The 17,795-nt window shown below is 42.3% G+C and overlaps 1 protein-coding gene across 1 annotated transcript in view; it reads left to right on the forward strand.

Moving 5' to 3' along the window:
- LOC124803364 (cilia- and flagella-associated protein 45-like) overlaps positions 1-17,795 on the forward strand; it is a 162,194-nt gene that overhangs the window by 15,076 nt on the left and 129,323 nt on the right. Inside the window, exon 4 of the mRNA XM_047264550.1 lies at positions 13,710-13,899. Coding sequence (XP_047120506.1) covers positions 13,710-13,899 — 190 coding nt within the window. The remainder of the gene's footprint in view (positions 1-13,709; positions 13,900-17,795) is intronic.

Genomic DNA, 17,795 nt, shown 5'->3' on the forward strand with positions numbered 1-17,795 from the left:
CTCACAATGCAATTATCAGTCAGTGTATTATCACATACCAGTGCACCATAATTACAATCTTTAGGTGTTGATTGTATTTTCTGTTACTACCACGTGTTAGAGAATCTTTACACCTACAATATACGTCAGTATAATAATCTGCATAACCGACTATAGTAGCGCCGCCTCGCTGTGTGATGCTACATCAAGAGGTAATCGGAAACCTAATTAAAGAAATTTTTATCTCTGTGTTTAGCTGGTAATAGGAGGAGAACTGGTGTTGCACGTTCTTGTGATCACTAACGGAAGTTGGGCTATGTTTCCACTCAGTCGTACTCAAAAGAACACACTGGCCCTTTCAATACATCTTCACCAGGAAGTGACTCATAAAAAATTGCCCTTTTAGTAAGGGGAGTACCCTTTGAGGAGGAATATGTTTAGCTACCAGCCAGCATGTTTTTCAACCCGCTGGGTGATAGCGGCAGGGAACTGTGTGAAGACCTCACTGATCAGCCAGAACATAATGACCACCGACCGACTATCGATATAAACCCAACCACGTGATAGCAGCGTCACCTGCCGGGTAATGACTGGTAGTCAGACACAGGCACGGTGCATGTAGTATCACTGAGCGTGCTGTCCGTGTTTAGAATGGGGAAGGTGAGCGATCTCTCCGAGTTTGACCGAGTGCAGATCGTGATGACCTAGCGGCTAGCACGAGCATTTCGGAAACTGCACGACTTGTCAGGTGTTCGGGGAGTGCTGTGGTGAGTATCTTCAATACGTGGCGAAACCAGGGTGAAACCACGTCCAGATATCGTGGAGTTGGGTGGCCACCGCTCTTTACAGATGCCGGACGTTGTAACTGGGCAGACTGGCGAAATGAAACAGGCGGCGAACTGTGGTGAAACTAACATCAGACTTTAATGCTGGTCAGAGTACAAGTGTGTGTGAACACAGTGCACCAAACACCTCTAACGTTGGGCCTCCGTAGCGAACGATCCATGCACGTACCAATGTTAACACCACGACATCGGCAACTACGACTGAAATGAGTACGTGACCATCAGCATGGATATTGGCACAGTGGCAGAACGTTGCATGTTCTGATGAATCTCGATACATTCTTCATCATGCCGATGGAAAGCACGAATCCGTTGTCTTCCAGAGAAACAGCTTCTTCATGCATGTAGTGTGGGAAGAGACAAGCTGGCGGCGGCCCCATTATGCTCTAGGGAACATTCAAGCGGGCATCCATGGGTCGAGTGGAGCTCATGTAAGGAACCATGACGGCCACGGAGTATCGTACGCTGGTTGCAGACCATGTGCGCCCCTTCATGACGATCATATTTCCCGATTTCCCGACACCAGTGGCATTTTTCAACAAGATAGTGCGCTATGTCACAAGGCCAGAGGTATGATGGAGTGGTTCTCCTGCCCCCCCCCCCCCCCCCGCCCAACTCGCCAGATCTGAAACCGATCGAATACATCTGGAATGTGGTTGAACGTGGCGTCACAGCTCATCGCCCCCTTCCCGGAATTTACGGGAATTAGGTGACGTGTGTGCACTTCAGCTGCCTCCAGCGACCTACCAAGGCCTCATTGCTTCCATGCCTCGATGCGTCACAGCTGTTACCCGTGCCGAAGGTGGACACATCGGCTATTAGGTAGATGGTCATAATGTTCTGTCTGATCAGCGTATACTGCCACAGCATCTACTATTACAGGTTCCGTACACAGAGTTCAACCTATAGCGTGTAACACAACCCGCACTAGGCTAGCCATGAAAAGCCAGGACTCCCTGCTGGCCAGCCACGATGTAACCAGGCCATCTCCCAGGCCCAAAACGACACTGAGGATTTCTAAATTCTTGTCCTGTTAGAGGCCAAACACAAAAGCGTAGCCGCTGAAATCCCCCAGGATCCAGAAGGACTACTGAAGTATCGATCGCTCTCCCACACAGTTGTTCGCCCTGTATCTCCATAACCAGTACACCACATTTACGACTGATGTGGCGAACTTTCCTGCCTCTAACTATACAGCAAAGAGGAGGTGTCAGTCTGCTTGCGCTAGAGATAGATAGAGCAAATGAAGCGGAAAGCAGCTAACTATAAAGCATCCATCATTTTCTCTAAGACCTCATGATCTTATGCTGTCGAGAGACAACCTTATTCACAGCTCCCCCTCAAGATGTACGCATATCAAGAGTGCTGAAAATATGCCACCTGTGACCCCCTAGTTATTTCCATTGGCGCACAAATCGCCTGCCTTGGATCCACTTCCGGCCGGGGTGGCCGAGCGGTTCTAGGCGCTACAGTCTGCAACCGCGCGACCGCTACTGTCGCAGGTTCGAATCCTGCCTCGGGCATGGATGTGTGTCATGTCCTTAGGTTAGTTAGGTTTAAGTAGTTCTAAGTTCTAGGGTACTGATGACCACAGAAGTTAAGTCCTATAGTGCTCAGAGCCATTTGAACCATTTTTTGGATCCACTAGAAGTCGTACGCCTATAGTTCTTGGACACCAGACTGCTCGTCAGAACGCTAATCTCAAACTTTTTCCATCGGTCATGGAATGATTATCTGTGGTCCTCCAGAAGCTCATCCATCTGTCAACGGGAACATTGGGCTAAATTTCCCTCCAGCCTCCTCCTCTCCTCACTCGCTACCTTCCTACTCACTCACTCCTCAAAGTGAACTATTCGAGAGGAATAACAGCGTGCTGACAGTGAGGTATAACACTGCCTGACACCGAAACATAAATGCGACATTTACTCTGTACACGCTCTTAGCACAGCCACCATCATTAAACAACTACATAGAAAAATCACACTTGCCAAATGAATTACGCAAATATAACGAAGAAATAAAAGAAATGAAATAAGATTCTAAGGTTTCCCAACAAAAATGCCATATGGCACCACTGTTTTCTATACGTAAACAACTTTTCCTTAGATTGATATACATACATCAAAAAAAGTTTTACATCACCTAAGTTCCGAGAGTTCCGGTACCTCTACAGAATATTGGAGCAGAGATCAACATGAACATCATTCCCGCCCTTTTTATTGCTCATGAAAACCACACAGTACATGTTGTACCACCAATACAGCAAGACCTTCAGAGGTGGTGAACCAGATTACTGTAAACACCGGTACCTCTAATACCCAGTAGAACGTCCTCTTGCATTGATGCATGCCTGTATTCGTCGTGGCATACTATCCACAAGTTCATCAAGGTACTGTTGGTCCCGATTGTCCCACTATTCAACGCCGATTCGGCGTAGATCCCTCAGAGTGGTTGGTAGATCACGTCGTTCATAAACAGCCCTTTTCAATCTATCCCAGGCATGCTCGATAGGGTTCATGTCTGGAGAAAATGCTGGCCACTCTAGTCGAGCAATATCGTTATCCTGAAGAAAGTCATTCACAAGATGTGCACGATGGGGGGTGCGAATTGTCGTCCATGAAGACGAATGCCTCACCAATATGCTGCCGATATGGTTGCACTATCGGTCGGAAGATGGGATCCACGTTTCGAACAGCCGTTACGGCGCCTTCCATGACCACCAGCGGCGTACGTTGGCCCGACGTAATGCCATCCCAAAACCAGCTGGGAACCTCCACCTTGCTGCACTCGCTGAACAGTGTGTCTAAGGCGTTCAGCCTGACCGGGTTGTCTCCAAACACGTCACCGACGATTGTCTGGTTAAAGACATATGCGACACTCATCGGTGAAGAGAACGTGATGCCAATCCTGAGCGGTCCATTCGGCATGTTGTTGGGCCAATCTGTTCCGCGCTGCATGGTGTCGTGGTTGCAAAGATGGACCTCGCCATGGACGTCGGGAGTGAAATTGCGAATAATGCAGCCTATTGCGCACAGTTTTAGTCGTAACACGACGTCCTTGGTTGCACGAAAAGCATTATTCAACATGGTGACGTTGTTGTCATGGTTCTTCCGAGCTATAACCCGTAGGTAGCGGTCATCCACTGCAGTAGTAGCCCTGGGGTAGCATGAGCGAGGCATGTCATTGACACATCTTTTCTCTCTGTATCTCCTCCATGTCTGAACAACATCGCTTTGGTTCACCCCGAGACGCCTGGACATTTCCCTTGTTAAGAGACCTTCCTGGCACAAAGTAACAACGCAGACGCGATCGAAGGGCGGTATTGACCGTCTAGGCATGGTTGAACTACAGACAACACGAGCCGTGTATCTCCTTCCTGGTGGAATGACTGGAAGTGATCGGCTGTCGGACACCCTCCGTCTAATAAATAGGCCCTGCTCGTGCATGGTTGTTTACATCTTTGGGCGAGTTTACTGACATCTCTGAACAGTCAAAGGGACTGTGTCTGTGCTACAACATCCACAATCAACGTCTATCTTCATGAGTTCTGGTAACCGGGGTGATGCAAAACTGTTTTTTTGGTGTGTGTATCACGTATACACATTCGAGGTCGAGCGCAAACATATGAAACGTTAAATGCATATTTCCAGTGTATGGAGACTTCAACGCTTGGTTGAAAGACGAACCCGGAACTGGTAGTGCTAGAGACCTGTTCCATTGCCTGATAGCTTAAACTAGTGCCCATTTGAATTTCTTGTGAAATGTCACAAAAAATATTGAACAAGAATGAAATGACTTGAATACACCACACAAACGGTATAACACGCTTTCATAGGGTATTGTTTGCTCTCAAAAAGGAAAAGAACAAAGATTAGGGTTTAAGACGACGACGAAAATTAGCGCCAAAGGACGAGCTCTGATTAGAAGAGATGGGGAAATTAAAGGACGACGTTCGTTTCAAAGGAACCATATCAGCATTCGATATGATAGGTTTAGGGAAATCATAGAATACATAAATTTGGTTTCTCGGATGACAAGCTGAAGCATGCTCCAACCAAGAGTAAGTCCACTGTGCCACCTTCCTCGGTGTTTCCTCCCATTTTTCAGCTCAATATATGATGTCCCTTCAGAATTTTATTCAGATATCTCTGCCTTAAATATCTGCCTCAAACATATATACCATTCCGCATCTGTTGACTTAATGCAAAGGCCATACGTGGCAGCGTCTTTTAAGCTAAACATGTATACAAGAAGTAAGAAAATCTTTTCAGTTAGGACTGCGTGGCTCAAAGAGGAGTAAATTAACACCATCAGAATTGTGAAGCGCAACAAAATGCCGGGTGGCTGTAATTAAAGTGCAGTTTCTCACAGACGTCCAGTGTGGTCTTTAATCATCGTATGATACCGAAACTTGGTATATATTCTAATGCGTCATTGCGGAACCGATTTACGCTAGAAAAATTATTCAAATTTTGTCCATCAGGTGCAAGTCTGCCTCCGGTGGTCATATTGAACAAATTGTGTAAGCGGCGGTTAATAATATCAACATTATGCCACTTGTTTGACCTTTTCTGCCCTCATGCCGTTGCTAATTCATGACATATGGAAACATTCTGTACTTCTTTCTTGCATTCACATTGCCAGATTTGCACGTGGTGCGCAAAACTGGAATTAATTTTTTCAAGCGTGAATCGGTTGCGCATTAGAATATATACCAAGTTTCGCTATCAAACGATTATTACAGTTCCCACTGGACCTCTGTGAGTAGCTGCACTTTAATTATAATCATCCAGTGTAAACAAGGAAAATATAGAATGTTTCATGAGGAATCTTTATTACTAAACAACTATCCCGGAACACGGGGTACGGTATCCACGCCCACTCACAGGTTCTCTGTCTAGCGGCTTCCTGGGACAACAAAAATATGGTTCTCTATATGTAGCGTAATCAATGACCGAATTTAAAAATTTAAAGCCCTGTCATAATCTGGTAATTAAGAGGTACAATCTTATGTTAAGGCTTGACACAGTAAGCTATATATTTCACTTAGAAACTGCGTTTGTCTCGAGGAACGTAAAAGACGGCGAGCAAACGGCTGGATTTTATTGATCCACTATTTGAGAATGAGAATAGTTAACGACTTCGAGCAAACTTCGCATAAAATATCAAACCTTTACAAAATTTCTACTCGCTAACACCTCCCACATCATGATGAAAAGAATAAGTTTATCGCTTACTATGTTTCTGCTGTTCATGCAGTAAAGCAGCAGCATCAGGCATGACGTTTTAATGTTTGAATTTATTACTTCTTTACTGCTTACTCTATTCGCAACTCAGCTTGCAGACAGTACCGACATATATCACTGAATGTACCTTTAATATTATAACAATGTACGATACATTATTCAGGAGATCTGACGTCGTAAAAATTGAGGTGCCTGAGAAACTAGCCATTACTTCAAATAGAGCGCAAATTATCCTGTTTCTACTCATCCAGTGTTTCATAATAGGAGCGCTTTGCGACTTTTAACAAACTTTAAGCATAATTTCAAATCTTTCCAATAGTTTTTCTCGCTAAAGGCAAACGTTTAGCACCTTAACATATTTATAAATTAATCAGACATTTCAAGCTGTTTTATACGTGAGAGTTCGATTTTTTAAAGAATTACTAATTTACTAGAAGTAAATATTTTAGGAGGTGGTAGAATAGACTAATTCGAACAATACATTCTGTATAACATGTGACCAATTTTTACTGCTCATGCAGATACAATTAACAGAACGTAACGCGAACAAATACTCACTGAAAGGGTTAGGCAAATGATTACGTTTAATGTTGATTTTCATAAAACCATCTCCGGCTTGAATGGAATTTCAGATTCTCTTGACAACACCATATGTAGCTCTTGTGACGTCGTCTTAGAGTATTTTATGAGAGCAGCACTATTCGTAACTCGAACACTCAATTTATCTCTTGTGTTTACTTTTCCTCTGTGGCCTCCTCCTACCAACCATACCTATAGGCAAAAATCTGAAGAGGTACGGTCCGATTAGTTTGGCGACCTAGAAGCGTTACCATTTGTGTCGATACATGATGTGTCATCTGACCTTTAGAATATGGACGGACACCGTCATGCTGGAAGAACATACCCACCCTTGCAACCAAAACAGCGTCTTACAGTAATGCTGCAGATTCTGTTTCCAGAAAGACTGCAGGAAGAGGCTCTGTAAGAAAATTCGATAACACTGCCGGGCCAATCAGTTGATATTCTATCATACCACACTGCAAATTTACGGAGAAACGTTACTGAAAATGTGTCTTCAAAAACACGTGTTGGTTGTCGTCGGACCAACGATATGAGTTAAGAGAGTTATTGACACCGTCACGAGAAAAAGTGGCTTCATTAGTAAGCAGTATTAATGGGATTGGCAAAAATGGTCACGTTTCTTGGCCACCACAGTCCCCGTTCCTTACCCATTTAGGTTTTTGCCTATAGGAACAGTTTAAAGGTCCACAAAGAAAAAGTAAAAACAAGAGACGAAGTGACTGTTGGAATTATGAATAGTACTGCGTTCATAAAATACGCCAAGACGATCTGAGAAGAGTTACTGCCAAGAGAATTGAAAAGTTTCAAGATTTTAAACATGGCTGAAACAGCAACTGTTGAAATTCTTCACAGCAAATGATGACAGCCAAAACAGTTGCAGGATAAAGATTTATTAAAATTCTTGACAACGGTTTCAGTATATCTAAATATACCTTCATCAGAAGTAAAATACACTAAACTCACATCCTGCAATGGAGATTCATAAAACAATTGTGCCAAAGGTGTCGTCTGCCCATAATTATGTTGTATAAATGGAGATGATGTTTTAACTACTGACGACGCCTTTGGCACAATTGTTTTATGAATCTCCATTGCAGGATGTGATTTTAGTGTATTTTACTTCTGATGAAGGTATATTTAGATATACCGAAACCGTTGTCAAGGATTTTAACAAATCTTTATCCTGCAACTGTTTTGGCTGCCATCGTTTACCGTGAATTGAAAATTGCTTTCAAATCGGAGGTGGAATTCACCGAAATCAGTTTTTAAATTAATCATTTTTCTTTACTTACCGCTTTCGGCTATTATTTTCTGTAGTTTACTTTTTAGCAGCAGTATCTGTGTAATCAATAAAAATTGGGTACACATTATATGGATGTTTAACGGGAAATACACTCTAAGACAAGACAAAAAAAACAAAAAAAAAAACGACGCATCACGAAGGAATTATCCGAATAGGACGGAAATCTGTAGATGTAATATACATGATTTCAATTTTAAAAAATTGATGATTTATTTTGGAAAAAGTGCTTCACAAATTGAGCAAGCCAATAACACGTTGGTCCATCTCTGCCCCTTATGCAAGCAGTTTCTCGGCGTAGCATTGATTAGAGTTCTTGGATATCCTCCGGAGGGATATTATGCCACAGTCTGTCCGATGGGCACGTAGAAGAGCCATGCCCACACTCCTCCAAACATTCTCAATTTGGGAGAGGTCCGGCGACTTTTCTGCGCAAGGTAGGATATGCCAAACACGAAGACAAGCAGTAGAAATTCTCGCGGTGTGGGGGCGGGCATTATCTTGTAGAAATGTAAGTTCAGGATAGCTTTCGATGAAGGGCAACAAAACTGAGCGTGCTGTTAGGCTGCCGTGGATGACGACCAAAGGGGTCCTGCTGTGAAATGAAATGGGACCCCAGACCATCACTCATGGTTGTCGAGCCGTATGGCGGGCGACAAAAGGGTTCAAATGGCTCTGAGCACTATGGGACTTAACATCTGTGCTCATTAGTCCCCTAGAACTTAGAACTACTTAAACCTAACTAACCTAAGGACGTCACACACATCCATGCCCGAGGCAGGATTCGAACCTGCGACCGTAGCAGCAGCGCGGTTCCGGACTGAGGCGCCTGTAACCGCTCGGCCATAGCAGCCGGCTGGCGGGTGACAGTCAGGCTGATATGCCACCACTGTCTGGGAAGCCTCCAGACACGTCTTCGCTGGTTATCAGTGCTCAGTTCGACGCGGCTCTCACCACTGAAGATAGTTCTACTTCAATCAATGAGATTCCAGGCCGAATAAGCCTGACACAACTGCAGATGGGCTTGTTGGTGTACGGAGGACTATAGTAATCAGCGCAAGGGATGCCTTGAGCTCAGCCTCTTTCTGTGAGCCATCTGTTGATGGTTTTTGAGGTCACTGAAGCACCAGCTGCACGTCGGTTCGGTGATAATGATGAATCCGGGTCTCTAATTGCCACTATGTCTATTGCACGGTCCTCACGTTTTATCGCCTCTCTAATGATGATGATGATGATGATATTTGGTTTGTGGGGCCCTTAATGCGCGATCATCAGCGCCCGTGTAAATTACTAACCTGTTCACTGTCCAGTCTCGCCACTCTCCCAAAATGATGATGAAATGATGAGGACAACACAAACACCCACTCCGCGGGTGGAGAAAATCCCCGACACAGCCGGGAATCAAACCTAGGACCCATGATTCAGAGGCAGCAACGCTAACCACCAGACCACGAACTGCGGAATGTCGTTTCTCTAGGTCGACCTCTTCCTTCTTGATGCTGTATTCGGCCATTGTTTACCCATTACCTCCGACATCGTCGAACAGTGACCTGGTATCAAAATGGTTCAAATGGCTCTTAGCACTATGGGACTTAACTTCAGAAGTCATCAGTCCCCTAGAACTTAGAACTACTTAAACCTAACTAACCTAAGGACATCACACACACCCATGCCCTTGGCAGGATTCGGTTCCAGAATGTAGCGCCTAGAACCGCTCGTCCACAGTGACCTGGTATCGACAAGTTCCCTGAGTATTATCCTTGCAGCTACGCGGTGTAACATGCGCTGCAGCGTCACACATTCATAGATCGGCGGCCAAAGTTTACAGTTTTGCATTCTCGGTCAAAACCTGTACGAATGTCAGTTTGTGATCAGTTTGCATAATTCCTTTGTGGTGCGTCCTTTTTTCTTTTTGGTCGTAGAGCGTAGTCGACATTTCCACCTGCTACTACACTGTTCCTCTTGGAACCGCCTGCGTACCATAGTTGACGCTACAGTAACAGGGGACTGGGTGTTTGCGTTGTTCTCATCATTTCATCATCATCATCATCACCATCATCATCATGGGTGACATTGTTTAGATTGGAATGTGAAAAAATTGGACTGTGTGAAAATTGGGACTTTGTACCGGCGCTGATGACCGCGTAGTTGCGCGCCCCACAAACCAAACATCATCATCATCTAGAGTAACAATTACAAAATACCCAAAATGTTACGACAAAATACAAAGCATTATTAAAAACAAATGGCTCTGAGCACTATGCGACTTAACTTCTGAGGTCATCAGTCGCCTAGAACTTAGGACTAATTAAACCTAACTAACCTAAGGACATCACACACATCCATGCCCGAGGCAGGATTCGAACCTGCGACCGTAGCGGTCGCCCGGTTCCAGACTGTGGCGCCTAGAACCGCACGGCCACCCCGGCCGGCTATTAAAAACAGATCAATAGACATTTACTGTTCACTTTCACTCGGAAGTACATAAAAATACAACTGATCTAAACGATATATACACAGTATTCAGTACCGCTGCTGCTGCTACTACTGAGCTGCTTTCTGCTCTACAATTTGAGATATATGGACTGTTTACTGTTTAAAAATGGTTCAAATGGCTCTGAGCACTATGGGACTCAACTTCGGAGGTCATTAGTCCCCTAGAACTTAGAACTAGTTAAATCTAACTAACCTAAGGACATCAAACACATCCATGCCCGAGGCAGGATTCGAACCTGCGACCGTAGCGGTCGCCCGGTTCCAGACTGTGGCGCCTAGAACCGCAGGGCCACTTCGGCCGGCATTACTGTTTATAACGGTCACAAAATTCAAGTAAATCAAGTGGCACTGTCGCTTCCAATGGATTGATTGGCACTACAGTGCTAATACATTTTACAGTAGCAATAGCAAAATACGTAAATTCTTAAATTCTTACAAGAAAATAAATAGCAGACAAGTAAATAGTCTGTTGACTTCTACTCAGAAACATGTAGGAAATCTAAAAGTGGTATACGAACTAAATCCTATTAGTCCAAGCGGTCTGTGACGGATTAATGTTAAGTTTACAAAAAATATTACCTGAAAACAAAAAAACAAAAAAATGTGAGCGTACAGGAATTCAAATTTTAAAGAAAACTTCTTTTTCATGAAACTTGTGTCAAGAGTTATAAATTGGGTTCTCTATAATTTGTTAACATTCATGTTCCCATGGTATTTACGGCAAGTATAGCCACCGATAAGTCAAAAAAGTAATTGTATGAAAAATTAAAAAATATATTAATTTTAATTATTTTTCGATATATCTCGAGGTTTGTTTTACAGTGCTCTGGAATAACTGGCTAGAACTTCTCAGCATATTGCCCTACAGTAACGGTTTTTGGCTGATTTTCTTCCCAGAGAGTTGTGCTACCGCTTTATTAAATAATTTTTACGATTATATTAATTGTAAGGACCAAAAAACGACTTCGGAAAACTTCCCACTCTGTGCTTACACACTTAACTTTAATACTCAATTAATAATACTAAAAGTCAATGAAAAATATGCTACCATTTTTTCCGTGAGAAGCTAAGCATTGAATATGGACCTCTAGCGTATCGCTGTAAAATGTCAATTACATCCACCAGACTTTAAAAAAAAGTTATCTCGGCTCCAGAGGATTATAGATTTTTTTGAAAGATCGTAAAAACTGCCAGCGGTTTCATTCTTTAAAATTTATTTTCATAAAATAAACGTTGAGATAGTTAGTTTAAAAAACCACCCGTAATAGTGCAAGTTTTCCGAAGTCAGATCGTTGCAATTAATGCAATCGCAAAAATTATTGAATGGCTTGGTAGCATAACTCTTTGCGAAGAAAATAAGCCTAAAAACGTTTCTGTAGAGTCATCCACTGAGAAAATCTAGCCAGTTCTCAAGAAAATCAGTATACCTTGAAAAATAATCAGTATTTCTTAATGTTTCAAACAAGTATTTTATTGACTTACTGTGAGCTATACTTAAAGTAAAATAGCAAGTATGGGAACGTAAATTTTAACGAGTTATACACATCCCGATTTTACCATTTTTTTCTGTACGTGTCGAAAGATCAGAAAGCAATCAATAGTAACAAAAAAGGAATCGCTAGATCTTTTTTAAGCCAAAACTTCTTCATTGAATAACATAGTAGCACAACTCTCTGCGAAGAGAAAAAACCCTAAATCAAACCAGCCGCTGAGAAGAGAGAGCCTATTATTGAGAGCGCGGTTTTTCCAAAAAATTCGGTACATCTTGAAAAATAATCAACATTGGAAAATTTGGAAATTTGTGTTAATTTCTTATGGGGCCAAACTGCTGAGGCCATCGGTCCGTAAGCCTACACACTACTTAATGTAACTTTAACTAACTTACGGTGTGGACAACACACACACCCATGCCAGAGGGACTCGAACCTCCGACGGGGGAGCCGCACGAATCGTGACAAGGCGCCCTAGACCGCGCGGCTACCCCGCGCGGTAATCAACATTTTTTAATTCTTCAGTTATGTACTTTTTTTTTACTTATCGTGGTCAATAGTTGCAGTCAATAAAGAGTATGGGAAGGCGCCATAGAGAACACGATTTTTAAAGTTTTTTTCGCTATATCTCGAAACGTAAGATAGTAATCGATACTCCTAAAAAGCAATCAATACATCTTTTTAAGCCTTACAACCTCGATCTTCGACGTTTTCCGATGGGAACTATACTTTTTCACTTACTTAAGGGGCGTAGGACGTAAAACGGGGCTGACTTGGAGCAGGAAAGGCACCAGAGGACATTTTAATTTCCACTGTCTATACTTTTACAAGTAAATTCATAAAACTTTGTAAGCATGACCAGGAAGGATTCAGGATTCACACTTTTAGCAGCGGAAGTTCAAAATCATAACAAAATAATTTTTTTACATGTGAAATTTCATGATTTTTTCACTTACTATTTGCTGCATTTTTTGCTATAGGTACACTTTTCTTCATAAGTAAGAGAGACTGTTCGATGAATTTTGCACAGCATACAAACCGTACTTACAGGTGTCTGAAACTCTAGAATCTATTTAATTTATGAAACAATGAATGGGCTGTTACGTTTTAAACTTTATGTTTAGAAAAAAATCAAATTTTGTAGTTAATTATCTCAATTTTTACCACAGTTTTTAATAGATTTGGATAATTCTAGAGTTTCCTACACCTGTAAGTGTGGTTTGTATGCTGTGGAAAACTCATCAAATAATCTCTCTTACTTATGAAGAAAAATGTACATATAGCAACAAATGCTGCCAACAGTAAGTGAAAAAATGACGAAATTTCATATCTAAAAAAAAATTATTTTGTTATGTTTTTGCACTTCCAGTGCTATGAGTGTGAATCCTGAATCCTTCCTGGTCATGCTGACAAAGTTTTATGAATTTATTTGTAAAAGAATAGACAGTAGAAAATAAAATGTCCTGTGGTGCCTCTCCTGCTCCAAGTCGGCCCGTTTGACGTCCTACCCCCCGTAAGAAAAATCGTTTCTTCAGCTTCGCAGGTTTTTTTTATTTTTCTTTTTTTGCTAAGTTCGCCATCTTGGATTGCTTTCATGAAAAAGAAACGCTATGTAAAATTTGGTTTCCTACATGCTCAATTTTTGATAGCCAGGTAATAATTTCTGCAATCACTTCTCCATAGTCCTTTGCTGTGATGGTGCTGCTGCCGCTGCTGTTTATTTCGAGTTTTCCACGCAGCCTGACACAGCGTGACGGCGGTCACTGCATAGGCGGGAGGTGGAGGCGGAGGAGGCGCGGCTGGACCAGATGATGGAGCAGGAGCGGCAGCGAGCGCTGCGCGCCGAGGCGGAGCGGTGCCAGAGGCAGGCCGAGCGTACACGCGACCACGTGTCCAGCCTGCTCACGCAGATCCGCCAGAACGAGGAGCTGCGCCAGCTCGAGGCCCAGAAGCGCGCCGACGTGCGTAGCCTGACTTATTGACATACGGTCCCTTTTTCAGCCCACTTGTAACCACTCTAGGCACTGGCGTAGCTAGGGCAAAACTGGATATGAAGTGCACCGCAGCCAACACGGGGTGTGTGAAAGGAGATTCCTGGCTCTGTGTCAGATGTGCACATCCTTATCTGATCGCCTCACAGTTCAGTGCAACACAGTGGAGGTGTAGTAACATCTCTATACCTTTCGAACTATCAGTAGAGATTTAAATTATATCGACGTAGCCCTAAAGATTATTTCTAATTTATTATGTAAATTGAAGGTGGATGGGGGACAAAGAAAAGGAACAAATGACATCAGCTGCATCGGGACTTAAAAGCGACGAGTGAAAATGTGTGCCAGACTGGTATTCCCCTTGAACTCCAACAGCATTGCAGATACTCTCCAGCTGTATTGGAATAGCACCTGAGCTTCGAATAAACTGGGGGATCCGGCCTGAATCCAGGCGTTGTTGCTTGAATCGAAGGAAACTACACAGTGCCAGAGACTTTTTCAAAATTTGGAAACTATAACCTATCAGAAAATGCAAAAAGGTGGGAATTTAAGGAGATGGGACCTGGATAAACTGACTAAACCAGAGGTTGTACATAGTTTCAGGGACAGCATAAGAGAACAATTGACAGGAATGAAGGAAAGAAATACAGTAGAAGACGAATGGGTTGCTCTGAGGGATGAAGTAGTGAAGGCAGCAGAGGATCAAGTAGGTAAAAGGACGAGGGCTAGTAGAAATCCTTGGGTAACATAAGAAATATTGAATTTAATTGATGAAAGGAGAAAATATAAAAATGCAGTACATGAAGCACGCAAAAAGGAATACAAACGTCTCAAAAAATCAGATCGGCAGGAAGTGCAAAATGGCTAAGCAGGCATGGCTAGAGGACAAATGTAAGGATGTAGAGGCTTATCTCACTAGGGGTAAGATAGATACTGCCTACAGGAAAATTAAAGATACCTTTGGAGAAAAGAGAGCCACTTGTATGAATATCAAGAGCTCAGATGGAAACCCAGTTAAAAGCAAAGAAGGGAAAGCAGAAAGGTGGAAGGAGTATATAGAGGGTCTATACAAGGGCGATGTACTTGAGGACAATATTATGGAAATGAAAGAGGATGTAGATGAAGATGAAATGGGAGATACGATACTGCGTGAAGAGTTTGACAGAGCACTGAAAGACCTGAGTCAAAACAAGGCCCTGGGAGTAGACAACATTCCATTAGAACTACTGACGGCCTTGGGAGAGCCAGTCCTGACAAAACTCTACCATTTGGTGAGCAAGATGTACGAGGCAGGCAAAATACCCTCAGACTTCAAGAAGAATATAATAATTCCAATTCCAAAGAAATCAGGTGTTGACAGATGTGAAAATTACCAAACTATCAGTTTAATAAGTCACAGCCTGCAAAATACTAACACAGATGAATGGAAAAACTGGTAGAAGCCGACCTCAGGGAAGATCAGTTTGGAATCTGTAGAAATGTTGGAACACGTGAGGCAATACTGACCTTACGACTTATCTTAGAAGAAAGATTAAGGAAAGGCAAACCTACGTTTCTAGCATTTGTAGACTTAGAGAAAGCTTTTGACAATGTTGACTGGAATACTCTCTCTCAAATTCTAAAGGTGGCAGGGGTAAAATACAGGGAGTAAAAGGCTATTTACAATTTGTACAGAAACCAGATGGCAGTTATAAGAGTCGAGGGGCATGAAAGGGAAGCAGTGGTTGGGAAGGGAGTGAGATAGTGATGTAGCCTCTCCCCAATGTTATTCAATCTGTATATTGAGCAAGCAGCAAAGGAAACAAAAGAAGAATTTGGAGTAGGTATTAAAATCCAGGGAGAAGAAATAAAGAGGTTCATCGATGACATTGTAATTCTGTCAGAGACAGGAAAGGACTTGGAAGAGCAGTTGAACAGAATGGACAGTGTCTTGAAAGGAGGGTATAAGATGAACATCAACAAAAGTAAAACAAGGATAATGGAATGTAGTCAAATTAAGTCGGGTGATGCTGAGGGAATTAGATTAAGAAATGAGACACTTAAAGTAGTAAAGCAGTTCTGCTATTTGGGGTGCCAAATAACTGATGATGGTCGAAGTAGAGAGGACATAAAATGTAGACTTGCAATGGCAAGGAAAGCGTTTTTGAAGAAGAGAAATTTGTTAACATTGAGTATAGATTTAAGTATCAGGAAGTCGTTTCTGAAAGTATTTGTATGGAGTGTAGCCATGTATGGAAGTGAAACATGGACCATAAATAGTTTGGACAAGAAGAGAATAGAAGCTTTCGAAATGTGGTGCTACAGAAGAATGTTGAATATTAGGTGGGTATATCACGTAACTAATGAGGAGGTATTGGATAGGATTGGGGAGAAGAGAAGTTTGTGGCACAACTTGACTAGAAGAAGGGATCGGTTGGTAGGACGTGTCCTGAGGCATCAAGGGATCACAAATTTAGCATTGGAGGGCAGCGTGGAGGATAAAAATCGTAGAGGGAGACCAAGAAATGAATACACTAAGCAGATTCGGAAGGATGTAGGTTGCAGTGGGTACTGGGAGATGAAGGAGCTTGCACAGGATAGATTAGCATGAAGAGCTGCATCAAACAAGTCTCAGGACTGAAGACCACAACAACAACCAATCAGAGCATAAATCGTTTCAGCAATTTGTCTTTTGAAGAGGGTCACGTCTAGCTTAAAAACCATGAGCCTCAGAAATGGCAAGGAGTTGTACATATTATCAGCCATGTTTAACACAGGACAGGTTTCAGCTGGTTGTTAGAGGCCCTTCCTGGAAAGTGGTCTCACTAGCCCAATCAATGGAGACCAAAACAGATCGAATAGTGGAAAAATATGTCTAGTCACAAATTTTTGTACACTTGTAGGAGGAAGTTCCATGAACAACTGAGGGAGTTCCATCAACAACATACTGACCAGTGCTGTGTGATCTCTGGAGTGACGGAGGAGCATTTAAAGGTCACTTCATGTTTTTCTTGCTTAGGTCAAAAACTGTGGCTTCTAGCAAAAATGTTTCCCAGTACAGAATTAAATGCCATCAAATTTCCTACGAAAAGATCCTATTATTTTTTCTAGGACTAATAGTTTTCACATTGCAGGGAATGGAAAACCACAAATTATTAAAATATTTTTAAGGGTTAAAATTAATGCTTACTGTTAAATGAAGTGTGTTAAGAACAAATATTAAATGTGTGTACGACATTTAAGTGTATTAGATCTGTATTAAGGAATAATTTGTGTTTTGGGAGTATAATGAGGTGGAGGGAGGATGAAATGGAGGGTAGATGCATGAGGGAAGGTAGGTCACTGGTAAGCACTTCCTTTCTCCATAGATCTGCAAACTAAAGAGTGAGCATCTTATGAATTAGTGGCAACACAGTGAGCAGACATGGCCAGGAGGTTGTTTATTTTCCACAAAGTGCATTAACAATACATGAAATACAAGTAAGAGTTACTTACAATGCTAATGCAAGAAATGAATATCGACAGATTCTTCACAGTTCCCTGTACACTGTTCTGAAGTGCTACACATGAAATTAATTCTTAGCTATCTTCTGTGAAATGCAACTTGCTCCACCACCAGCACTGGCCACTTTTTGGTTTACAGGCTGACTATACCTTTCCAGCATTTCCTGTCCATTTCTCTCATGTCAATAAACAAAGTAATTTCACTGACCTTGTGCTTACATAGTGGAGTTATTTTCAGTTTATTAAGTAAATCCTTATTCACAGTTTTTAAGTCAACTTTTATGTGGAGTATGTTCATATAAATAATGGCTGAGAACTATTTAATTTTTAAGCATGATGTTGCCAGTGACCTATGTAGAGTTGGTGGGAAAGGGATTGATCTA

Source organism: Schistocerca piceifrons, chromosome 6, assembly GCF_021461385.2.
Source record: "Schistocerca piceifrons isolate TAMUIC-IGC-003096 chromosome 6, iqSchPice1.1, whole genome shotgun sequence".
Classification (NCBI taxonomy): domain Eukaryota; kingdom Metazoa; phylum Arthropoda; class Insecta; order Orthoptera; family Acrididae; genus Schistocerca; species Schistocerca piceifrons.